Source organism: Notothenia rossii (genome assembly GCF_949606895.1).
Source record: "Notothenia rossii genome assembly, chromosome: 2".
Lineage (NCBI taxonomy): Eukaryota > Metazoa > Chordata > Actinopteri > Perciformes > Nototheniidae > Notothenia > Notothenia rossii.
Window position 1 is genome coordinate 47,105,160 of NC_136904.1, and position 12,694 is coordinate 47,117,853.

Genomic DNA, 12,694 nt, shown 5'->3' on the forward strand with positions numbered 1-12,694 from the left:
ATTGCAGAATATTCCAAGACAGTGGAGCTGCGCATCTAAATGCTATCTTCCTTAAGACAGTCCTAGCAGTTGGCACATTTAATAAAAGTACAGCATGCGATCTCAGGCAGTAGCCACTTACAATTCGCCGTGAGATCAGTGAGCAGATTTAGGATGGAAGTTTCCCTAACATAGCTTTGTATATAAAAATGCACCAGTGACTGAGCCTCCATACAGTTAGCGAAGGCAAACCAGCCCTTGCATACAGGGTACAGTGATGGGTTAATGCTTTACAGTTTGTCACAAATCTCAGTGCGCTGTGATACGCAGCATCTAACTTGTTCAGGCAATGGGCAGGTGCATTCATATAAATCAAATCACCAGTCAAGCACAGGTAAAAAGGTCACAGTGACTAGCCTTTTCCTGGCTTCAAGCGAGAAAAAAACATTTAAAGAAGGTTATCACCAAACATTTTAAGAATGTTTTTAGAGAGCGTTATCCTACCTTTCAGAAGAACATTCTGGGAACCAAACAAAAACTTCCTGCTGAAAACGTTTTAAGAATAGGAGGGCATAATGTTCGAACAATGTTATCACCAAACATTTTAAGAATGTTTTTAGAGAACGTTATCCTACCTTTCAGAAGTACATTCTAGGAACCAAGATAAAACTTCTCGATTAAACCATTCCTAGAACAATGAATGGTAACATTCTCAATATTTTTTTAGAACCAACAATGTCTAGCTGGAAACTCAGACATGCCTACGCAAACATGCAATATCATAAATTACGAGCTTGTTTTTTTCAAAAGGAAAATATGGTGACATCAGATTTTTTTTAAAACAACCTTTTCAAACAAATGCAACAAGTTTGTTTTTTAAAGAGCTCTAGAAATAAATCTGATGTTGACCATGACTGTGTTAATATTTGCCATAACAGCAACGTTTTATAAAAAAAAGAATAACATCCTGAAAACATTGTCCAAATGTTAATTTCAAAATTTTCTTCTTTGGTTATCATGTAACATTGAGTGAATGTTCTATAACAGAACATCTTTAATGTGTTACCCAACAACGTCCAAAACACGTCCTTAGAATGTTGAAGGCAAAACGTTCCACCTTTGTTAACATATTACATTAAAGGAACGTTTTATAAGAAAACTTTCTGTCATCTCAGGCCTTAATAACATCCTCAAAACATCCTCTGAATGTTGCAGTTAAAACGTTATGTCTTAGTTAACCTTAAATCTTATAGGAACATTATTTGAACAAATAAACATCCTAAAAAGGTTCTTTGAACATCAGATTAAAACATTTCTTTAAAACCTTATTAGAACCAATAGGTAACGTTAGCCAAAGTTGTGAGACTGTTCCCCGCTCCTTAATGGAGGGACCTGCAAAGTACATCACGGTATCGTCCGCATAAAAATGTAAGGTTGCTCCATCGACATTTTCACCTAAACTGTTGATATATATGGAGAATAAAAGTGGACCTAAAACAGAACCTTGAGGAACACCATTAGCAACCATCAAAATGAACACATTGGGACCTTTCAGAGAGGTAGTTCACAAACCACCCTACTGCATGGCTGGATATGCCTATACTGACCAGCCTCTGCTTCAAAATGCGATGATCGACGGTATCAAACGCTTTGGACAGGTCAATAAATAGAGCTGCACAACTCTGCTTATTATCTAAAATACTCATTCACCACTTTCATTGTGGCAGTGATGGTGCTATATTATATATGAATCCCTCCCCAGCGGTGTCAGCTCAGCGCTCCACACTCATCTCCTATTTTGCACTAAATGTTAAATGTATTTGTTCAGCATCTGTGAAAAAAATATCACATTTCCCCACAGAGAAAGAGAAAGTGTTTATTGTGTTCACAAGTCACTCATGATATCCTCTCCCTGATTGGCTGCTGATGGATCTGTCACAGTGGGTTCAAGTAGAGGAGGATAAACCGGCGTCTGGTTCAAATTCAGTTCAGCCAACTTCCCTCACATTGAGTTGGGCGTAACAGCAGCCAACACGAGCCACACTGTCCTCATTCTCCTGCACCGCTGCTACATTATATACACTGTTGGATGAAACGCAGCTAACCATTTTGTTACCAAGCCTTAAGCTAAATTAATGAAATGTCATTTTCATTTACAAACACAGGCCTGACTGACAGGGCTGCTGCAGCACAGCGCCCTGAGCAGGACCATGATGCTCTTTGGTGCCTCAGCAGTGCTCTGGCAGAGCAAGTGTTACCAGCCGAGCTATGACCAGTTATCCTACTTTAATTAAAGGTTGCATAACTATTGTGTCATTTAAGTCCCTAAAATCTTAAAAAATGATCTGTGGAACTTGGATTTATAATCTGGCGGTATGATGATAGAGGTCTTCTTATGACATAAGTTGTTTATTACTTTAATTGCAATTCACTTTTATACAAATGCTTACGTTGTTGTCTACTGTTACATTTACCCCAGGGCAATGTATTATTGATTATTGTTGTTTTAAAATATGCATTAAATAAATTAAGTGGATGCAACAAGTGCAGATTTGAATCTAAAACTGCTCCTGATTAATATTGCAGTGGGAGCTGATATTTTCATATACGAGACCTTAAGTGAAATGTCGGCCAGACTACTAATGTCTGTTACACCTTTAACCAATAATGTTTAAGCTGTTAAGGTTTGCTGACATTTCACTATTAACTGAAAACCTTTAGGACTCTGTCTCTGGCAGTTTGTCCTCCCTGTTCCCCTCCAAGTTGAGCTGCCCTCAGTATTTGACAACAGATGAAGGTTAGGAAGTCTGGCAAAATTGAAAGATGACTTCAGCTCGCTCTAGGCTCCGCTTCCTTATTCTCCCTAACACCAGCCAATGGTGTGAGAAATAAATGCAGGCATCTGTCACTTTCTGTCAGTCATCTCACTGAGATGGCAGAAATAACTAATGAGGGGGGCAGTGGTTTTGGCTGGTGGGGGGGTGGGAGAGATAAGCTGTCAGGTGCCTTAAATTTACTCTCATATTCTCATTTTTCATCTGTGGTCTGGGGTCTGGCTTAGTCACTGATAAGCTCTTCAGCTGCTAAACACTCCCTATGTTTACTAGTGTGTTGCTGCTGAGCAGGTAGTGGAAAGCAGGCCAGCTGAAAACTGCACATCAAACCACGTGTGATCTGAAAATCTGAGGCCCTTGGTCTGAGTTGACAGTGTCGTCCCTTCCACAATGTCTGACTCAGCATAGTAAGCATTACTCAACCTCAACATCATCACAGATGCGAGCATTGACCTTCAATGCTTAACCGCATGGCAACATCAGCTCTTTGTGATTCTAAATTAGGCCACAGCCCCAGGCTTTGTGTAAATACAGAAGTCCCAGGCCATGGGTCGTGGTGTCGATATCATGACTAACCCTGTTAAGCCCCAAGCCTGTTTTTCAGGTCTCAGTCTCGAAAAATGACATTCCCAGAACAAATGACTATATCTTCACTTATTTTTTCTCAAAGCAATGATAAACCTATGAGTTGGATGTAGAAAAGTGAGAATCAATATACATTTTTTTATTTTAAAGTAAATTGAGATTGAACATAGTAAAAAAATGTAAATTATAGTGTCCGTCCAAAAAAAAAAACATTACTTATAGTGAAAACCACCCTTGAATGATGGTATAGTAGACTAAAAGCTTTAGGAATCCACACTATAACATGCAATAAGTATCCTGTATCAAGATTGATGCAAAACAAGTGACATTTGACCTTTTTAGAGAGGTTTAGAAAGAAAAAAAACACCTCTGGGGTCATTTGGGTGGATTTTCCATATCTCTGGCCCCCCTTGGTCGATTTTGATGATTGACACCTCTTTTGAACCGTTAGAGCCAATAGAATTGAGGGGAAGTTCCTCAAATCCATCTAAACATTAGGCTTGTTTGAGACGCGTTGCGGCTCGCCTCGAAAGTAGACGAGAATAGCCGATCGCAGCCGGGGGAGGTCTCAAAAAGCTCGCCTGAAGTCGGACAGCTCCGAGTCGGCTTCTTCTTCTTCTTCTTCTTCTTCTTCTTCTTCTTTTGCTGCTTTGCCTTCTTCTTCTCTTGGTTTTTTGGCGGATTGCAAACAACTTTAAGGTGCATACCGCCACCTCCGGAGTCGGCTTGACTCGGTTTGCATTTATAAAGAATGCACACATGTGTTTAATTGTTAATGTCAGATATGTACTAAGTAAATACATTTGTTCCTGCTCCAGATTAGATTCAACTCTATTGTTATTGCACAGATTACAGGTACTGAGACAACGAAATGCAGTTTAGCTTCTAACCAGGAGTGCAACAAGCAGTAAAGTGAAAAGTAATGAAGTGAATGATGAATAAACAGTGAGGGGTATGAATACACTAGATATACACAGCAGCCTGTGAGCAGTATGAACAGTGTGTATGAATATGCTAAGATATATAAAGTATAAAAACGGTAAGCAGTGCAAGTATAGTATAACATATATAGATATTAATTTCATGATGATAAACATTGTGGAACAATGATGAAAAATGTGAATGGAAGTGGCGACGTAAAACTGACACCAAACAACAACTTTTGCCGAGCCAATTGGAGAGTTTCATCAGCAGCACAGGGTAAAAACCACCAATGAGCGCTCAGCTCGAGATACCAGCGAGTCGTTTCCCATCAAGGATTTCGCCTCCGCAGCCCGTGGAGAGGAACTGCGCTGCCTCGCCGCGCCTCGCTCTCAAGGCTGCGGGCGTCTTTGTCCCGCGAGATTTCAACGTCTCATGTGAGCGAGCCTCCAGACAAAGTCGGACAAAATGACTAACCATCATGCAACGCACGAGCAAGATGTTGATCGAAATTGCGCAGGTCTCGCTTGTCTCAAACAAGCCTACTACTATTGGTGAATAGAATGATGCATGCCCAAAACCGGAAGCTGGGTTGTAGCTCTCACACACTCTATAAGAAATCTCAGTTTTTGAGGGTTTTTGGCAAAAATTGAATGATGGATTATCAAAGTGACACAGACACATTGGATTAACCTTCAGCAGCGTTTTTATCGTTTTAATGTCATTGAACACTTTTGATCAGAAAAACGAAAATGTAAGACATATTTGCTGTTTTGGCTCCGTAAAGCTACTTTGTGTGTTGTCTGGGTTTGCCTTCACTGCCCTGAGTTTTGGTCGCACAGTGATGATATCATCTAGAATCTGTGGAATCTCAGCTTTAATCTGATACCTTGTTTGTGCAGATCCGATAAGTAATAAAATATTTCTACCCAAATCCCGTCCGGTGACCACCTCTTGACGTCGTAGAAGAGGCCGTGCTGAGACACTCGGGAAGTTTTCCGGGCCCTGAGCCGGCAAGGAAATCCTCTCCGAGCCCAGCTGTTCCTGCTCGGTCACCACATCCTCAATCACCGGCACCTCCTCGTCCCCTGTTCGCCCCAACCACATTAATAATCGGGGATTCTATAACCAGAAACATCCGATTTTTCAACGCGGACACACGCTGCCTCCCTGGAGCCACGTCCCGGTTATCCTGGAGAAACTCCCGGGGCTGCTGCATTCACTCCCGTCCTCTGTCAATCGTCTAATCGTCCATGTGGAGTCTAACGATATAGCCCGCCAGCAGTCGGAGCTGACAAAAAAGGATTTAACTAGAACCGCCAACGGGTACATTTTACCCGCAGCTGTTTTTTTATTGTATGTAACTTTTGTTCAATAACATATTAAAGTCTCCCAGTCCGTGACTTTTCCTGAAAGGGTGTTATGTAGCACCCTCTGTTGTTAACAACAGAGGGTGCTACATATTATTGTTCATATTGTCAATATGAATTCAGATTGAAAAAATCGCCCAAAAAAATGCCATTTATACCTATATCCGCCAGTGGGTAATATTTACCTCATAGAAAATGCAGCGTAAACATGACGTGTTGCTATAGCAACGCCTTTTGTCTACTGCGGTTCCTTATAGATAGGGAGATATATTGAGAGAGATAGATAGATAGATAGATAGATAGATATATAGATAGATAGATAGATAGATATATTGATAGATGGATAGAGAGAGAGATAAACCGATAGATAGTTATAGATAGTGTAACATCTTGGAGAATACAAGATCTTGGATGACTGAGCTCACGTTGAGGACGTAATGCATGTGTGCAGGTTACGTGCCGGTGGAAGAAAGATGGACACTCGGAATGATAGAAGTAGTCCGCGTTGTCTATTTATGTAGACAATTATATGTTCATAGAACAGAACATTACAGATATATCGATAGAGAGAGATAGAGAGATTTGTACTTAAACAAAACACAAGTCTAACACCAAGCGTTTAACTCAGCACTCTTAGCGATATTTTAAACTTCATGCTATCTGCACAACCTATATCATATGAAAAGCTGAGAGTCCACAGATTCTATTGGTATAAGTTTCATCCCTGTGCGATCAAAACTCACTGTTCTGTATGATATATAAAAGAACATTGTACCTTGAAAATCTATAGCGGGTACATTTTACCCGTTGGCGGTTTTAGGTATACAGCGACCTCTGGCGGTTCTAGTGTTAAAGAAACTTTTTATTCTTTTACGGAGCTGTGAAAAGTCGGTTTTTATCTCAGGTCCGATCCCAACGCTAGGCCGTGGAGCAGGGCGTTTCACTAGGATCCTCAGCCTCCACATCTGGCTCCAATCCGCCTGCAGAGCTGCCAATTTTGGTTTTATTGACAATTTCAATCTATTTTGGGACCGACCCGACCTCTTCGGCCCTGATGGAATCCACCCCAGCAGGCTTGGTCAAACACACTCAATCTGGCTTTATTAAATGTCAGGTCTTTAGCAGGTAAATCATTTTTAATCAATGATTTTATCACGAAGCACAACCTGGATTTTATGTTTTTAACTGAAACTTGGTTAGACCAAAACAACAGCACAGCTGTTCTTATAGAATCAACCCCTCCAAACTTTAATTCTATGAGTCAGGCAAGACTACATAAGAAAGGGGGTGGAGTAGCTATTTTAATGACCTATTTCTATGTATGGAAACTTTGCTTCTTTTGAATATGTGGCCCTTCAGTTGAAATGCTCCTTTCGAGCTCTTTTCCTAAACATCTATAGACCACCCAAATACTGTGCAAGCTTTTTTGATGATTTGACCGAGTTTGGACTGACTCAGCATGTCAAGGGTCCGACACACAATACGGGGCACACCCTGGACTTAATTATCTCAAAGGGTCTGAATATCTCTAAGCTTGTGGTGACTGATGTTGCGCTCTCCGACCATTCCTGTGTTTTCTTTGAGAGCTCTATTACCGTCCATACAATTGTTAAGAATGAGGTAACCACTAGACGTCACTAGAGCTCACCAAACTTCCTTTACTCAGTCAGATCCTGGAAAGATCAGTTGCTGCACAACTATTTCAGCACAAGTCAAACCATGAGCTCCAAAAATTCCTCAGTTTCCTAAAATACGGATGATGGTGTGAAGGTTGACTTGGATGCTAGACTAAGGCCCCAGCCACACGAGGACGATAATGGTCATATCCGCTACAGTTCTCTCTCATATAGACGGTTCGGCCACACAAGGCCGACATGGAAACGCATAAAACGATAACGGGTCCCAAGGTGGGTAGATCTGCAAACGAAACGCTCTGGGGGGCAAACGGCTCTGTGTTTACGCCTATGCGGTCATTTCCTGATAACGTTGAAGCAATAGCCCCGCCTCTCCCGCTCAGAGATCAGCTACTCGGCTCTCAGAAGAGGGGGAGGAAAAGAGAGGCTCCGTTTTTTATTCTTATATTTATTCCAATTTGTTTTAAAGCTCAATAAATAACAAAGAAGACCTCTGACCGGCACTTTTCTAATTTTGTCCGGAAGATTTAAACTTTAACGGACATGTTGACCAGCGAAAGATAATCTAACTGAAACTCTGCCGCACGGTCCCCTCGTCCCTTGGAAGAGGCGGAGAAGTGGGTGTTTTTCATCTGCTGGTGGACTACCGGAGAGAATTACAGCAGGAGCAAACGCTTGCCTCGGGGAGGGACAAAAAGAGCCAGAGCGTCCACAGCGGAGAATAAACAGAAGGGCGACCATGGCAACCATGCGCGGGAAGTCTTCTTCGCTGCTTTTGTGGCAGACTACAGCGCCACTTACAGGCCTGGCATATGTACTACAGCGTCTCCAGTGCTTTCGAGCGGTCTCCTGTGAACGGACACGTTTCTGGTGCCTATTGCGTGTGGACGGAAGACTTTTTTGATGTCGATTTTGGTCCGTTTGCGTTATCATCCTTGTGTGGCTCCAGCCTAAGTTGATGAATAATGTTTCAGGGGTGATGGTTTATGGATGATGGTTGACAGATGACTTTGAGGGAGGTTATTGTTGCTGGATGATGGTGGTGAAGGTTACATTTGCTGACTGCTGCTAAGAATATACTTGCTGTTTCCCAGACAATAACATAAGACATAAGAACGGTAATGAAAATATGATAAGTAGAATAATTACGCAATGGTCATTGATGTACTTTGGAATCAAAGCAGTGGCTTAATATTCGGATGAATCATTTGTCAGAAACATGTTTTAGAAGCCTTAACTTTTTGGGAGGTTTATGATGTTGACTGTCCCCCTCCCCCCCCCCCCTCGTCTACACTAGCAATTGATATTGTTTAGAAACAAAGTTATACAACTGTTGCTTGAAATGCAAATCCTCACACTATAGTGCGTCAATAAGTGTGAAATATGTCATTCCCATCCATTCAAATATGACAATATGAATTCATGTCGCTGATAATAACAAAATGGGCTCATTGGTTGACTTTGCCTATATTTAACCATTTACATTTTCTGCAAAAGGCTTCTGACAAATCCAATATCCGATATTGCTAAGCCGTCAAGAGCAGAGGTCGCGTTAACCGAATATTTTCCGTCTATGACGGATTTCTTTTAACAATGATGGAAAAATCTGAAAGCAATCCGTCATTTTGACAGATTAGTACAAACTCGGAACAGCGCCAAAGCTTCCCTGCAGCGAGGCTCAGGTGTTTTGCCGTTTTATGCATGCCCGCCAAGAAGGAAATGATACCTTTTCCAAACCGCACTTTGCTGTACAAATCATTGAAATGTCTGCGAGTTTTTGCTTTACGCTGTGTGCAGTGGGCATGCATTACACGGCGCTAACGGTTCACGAGCATGCGCCCACCCCCCGTTGACAGTTCACGAGCGTGCTAGAAAAGATTCCCATTGGACCTTTATTTGAGTTCCCTGCTTAAGTGGCCAGCAGTATGTGTAGTGATCTATTATATTATGTAGTTGACACATCCTACCTTTTCAACCTCAATAAAAATATTTTATGTTTAGGTGTAGGTGTATTATACTCCTACACTGTGGGAAAGACGCAATACAAATATTTCACTGACAGTAACATTGCCTTACACTGATATATTACTTTGTTTCCTACTAACCTTTACAAATAACGTTTCATTTCTCTCAGTAATGTTGTGGAGGGATTAACATGGCAAGATTATGATAGATATATTCAAAACGCAGTCTGCCAGGGTCACATGAGGTCTGGTATTATCTCCTCATTCTGGGTCTGTTTTCTGAAACACCTTAGCTTACCTTAAAAATAAAATGTAGGAGAGTTGATTCTAACACAAAGGGGACAGGAAGTGTAATCAGGTGCAATCTGAACATTTTGGGGTCAAGGCCAAAGACATGTTTATGGGATATTTGCTCTACTTTTACCACGATAAAAGACTGTCTCTGTGAGATCTGCTGTTTTAAATGTAAAGACCATTGGTGACGTTGTTCCCACCATAGTCTCATTGTTAGTCATGCTAGCTGCAGCTAAAATAATAACTGTTAATGCTGTATTTCGTTTTTTGTGCAAACAACTGTGAGCGTGGTTGCTCCAGTATATTTAAAGGGGACCTATCATGCAAAATGCACCTTTGTACGTCTTTTATACATGAATATGTGTCCCCGGTGTTCCAGGGAACTAACCAAGTGTCAGAAAACACAACCCTCTCTATTTTCCTCCATACCCAAATCTCTAAAAAAGGGGCTGCAACGGATCTGAAAAAAACGGATCCAGATTTCAACACTTTTCTACGTCACAAAGAGGTGCTCCGCTTATTGGTCAACTCTCCACCTATCAGGGGAATGAGCCACGGTCACGTGCATTGCCAAACCTCTCATTCGCATATACTGTAGGACGGATTTCCGTCCATTTGGCTATTCAAATGTTAACAAAATGGACAGACTTCCATACACATCCGCGGCTGTCGGATTAAAACAGTTTAATGCACTTTTAACACTCACGTACCCAGGATTCCTGCTCCTTTCCTGGGTTACAAAGTGAGGTGACGCAGCCTGTCCTCTGGGTGCGCTCTGGGGGTGGGGGTATTGCAGCCTGCTCCTCTGCCTGCCTGCCGCTGCGCTCTGCCTCTATCCACACAACTTTTCCCCGCCTTTCAGAGACTTATTGCTGGGTCAAACCCTAAATTACAAACTGTACTGTTAACTGTGTTCGTTATTCTCCCGACCAGGAGAGAAGCTTTAAAATAGGAGACTAAATGGAGTCTCTGTGAAAGTTCAATTGGGTACTTTAATTAAAAGAGGCGCGGTAGTGTTACAGACAGAATATTGTTCAGTCAGACAAACAGCTGTGATCTGGCTCTCCTCGATAGGGAAGAGAAGAGAATGGATCTCTCCTCCGGTGCTGTTTATATATCCTCTGCTGGCTCCTCCCCGCCAGCCGGCTCGCCTCGTCTCCAATGTCCGTTATTGCATTTAAACAGAGGATAGGTTCTTTTCACATTCAATATATGCTTAACACGCCGTTTCTCCTCATATTCTCTTTCATCACTTTTCATTTAACACATTCTAAACGCTGTAATCAATAAACAATACTTCTCGGCTCGTTCGGTTTCCGGTCATTCCGGATGTTGTCACATGCTACTCTCGTCTGTAAACAATAATGTATTCAAATAAACTGTACCTGCATTTAATATTCAGCATGGTAGTATCTCGACATCTATAGTTGTAGTGTTAAATCAGTAGGCTTCGGTTTGCACCACTCCATATAATTTCGCTACTAAATTCACCTCTTTAGGAAATCGTATATTAGCCACATGCTAAAGGCTAACCGGAGATGAAGGATTTTCAGAATAAAAGCTTAACTGCTTGTGCACAAGAATTTCTGGTTTTTCAGTATAAAAGAGCATTAAAACTGACGGCATGTTTAAACTACATTTCCCCATTAAAACATTGATTTTAATTTCTAACAGTACACATTGCATTATTGCTAATTAGCCAAAATATGAACGGAATAAGTAGCAAGCATCGTAACAAACAGAGTAAAAATAAATAGGGACAACAGCTTGTCAACTAACCATTCAGAAACGTCCTGCTGCAACCGAGATGTTTGCACCTCCACCAAAACCTCTGCTGCTTCAGGGTCAGTTTCTGGATCAAATTGATAATATGCTTGAACACATGCAATGCTCTGAGATGACATGTTTATTCCACACTCGTAATCACAGCAAACATGGTAACGTGACTCTCGCCGGCTCATGCCCCCCCTCTTCTGCAGGGGGGCGTGGTCAGCTGCTGCTCAGAATTTTCAAAGACAGGCTTGGAATAGAGCGAAAATGAGCGAAACGAGGTATGGCTAAAAAATCTGTTTGGTATTTTTAAAATTAAAATGTATAAATATACCTTATATAGGTATGGTCATACACTATATAATTTAAATATAGCATGATAGGTATTCTTTAAATAAGTACCACAAAACTGGTCTTGAAAATAAGCCACCAATCGTTACATCATGTTATTCTTTTAGCAGTCTGTAATTATTTGGTACTGGCAGCGATCATTTCTAGCTAGCTTGCTATCAGTGGTTATCGTTACAAGGCAGCACTGCGGGTTTGAGACACCACTACAGGGTCCATGCACTGAGCATGTATCCGATTGTAGTCGTAGCATAGGAGGATTACCCTGGGAAACATTACACCTCCATAACAACACAGAATGTTAGCATGATGATGCTACAGCAAGGTGCTAGCATGGCTCTTAAGAAACATTATTAGAGATGTTCACTGTGATATTCAGAACAGTGTCATTTAGTGTAATTTGTAATATTCTTATTTCTCTTTCATCCAGGCTGCCATCTGATAAGCTCCATGGACCCCCTCTTCTGCATCTCTCTCCTGTTCCTGCATAAACTTCTCCCCTTCCTGTTGGCCCACTGAAGAGACTTCAACCAAAATAATGTCAACCTGCAATGTTCTCACTTTCTATACCAAAAACCAAACAGCAACAAGCAGTAGTCAGAGGGGAGGAAGGGTCACAATAAAGCAATGTATACCGTTGCAACAAATCACAGCAGGGAGGTGAAGCAGAGCGAAAAGGGCTGAGGAGTCGGACCTTGGACACTGAAGTAAGCGCAGCAGAAGGACGCTCCTCAGAGTCCAAACAGACATGGAAGCTACATGACTGTCGGCCCAGCAGAGTGTGGAGAGGAGAAATGTGCTCCTGGTGAATGATGGGAGCATCACCACTGATCCACACAGCCTCACATAGAGGCCACATGCAGCCTGTATTCTGCACCGCCTCATGCACTCCTTTCTGTTGCAGCATTTCCATGATCACTTCAATGTGAGTCCTACTGCTGACATGTGTTATATGGAGACATGTGACTGTTATTTCTTTAATCAGCTGATCATTT

General features: G+C 41.7%; 2 protein-coding genes across 3 annotated transcripts in view; one reads left to right on the forward strand and one right to left on the reverse strand.

Moving 5' to 3' along the window:
• vstm2b (V-set and transmembrane domain containing 2B) overlaps positions 1 to 12,560 on the forward strand; it is a 42,816-nt gene extending 30,256 nt beyond the window's left edge. For both annotated transcript variants that reach the window (XM_079663318.1, XM_079663319.1), the window contains one exon: positions 12,130 to 12,560. In XM_079663318.1, the coding sequence (XP_079519444.1) occupies positions 12,130 to 12,218 (89 nt within the window). In that variant the 3' untranslated portion in view covers positions 12,219 to 12,560. The remainder of the gene's footprint in view (positions 1 to 12,129) is intronic.
• Positions 1 to 12,694, reverse strand: part of LOC307028880 (uncharacterized protein) — a 178,230-nt gene that overhangs the window by 75,495 nt on the left and 90,041 nt on the right. The gene's annotated exons all lie outside the window — the stretch shown is intronic.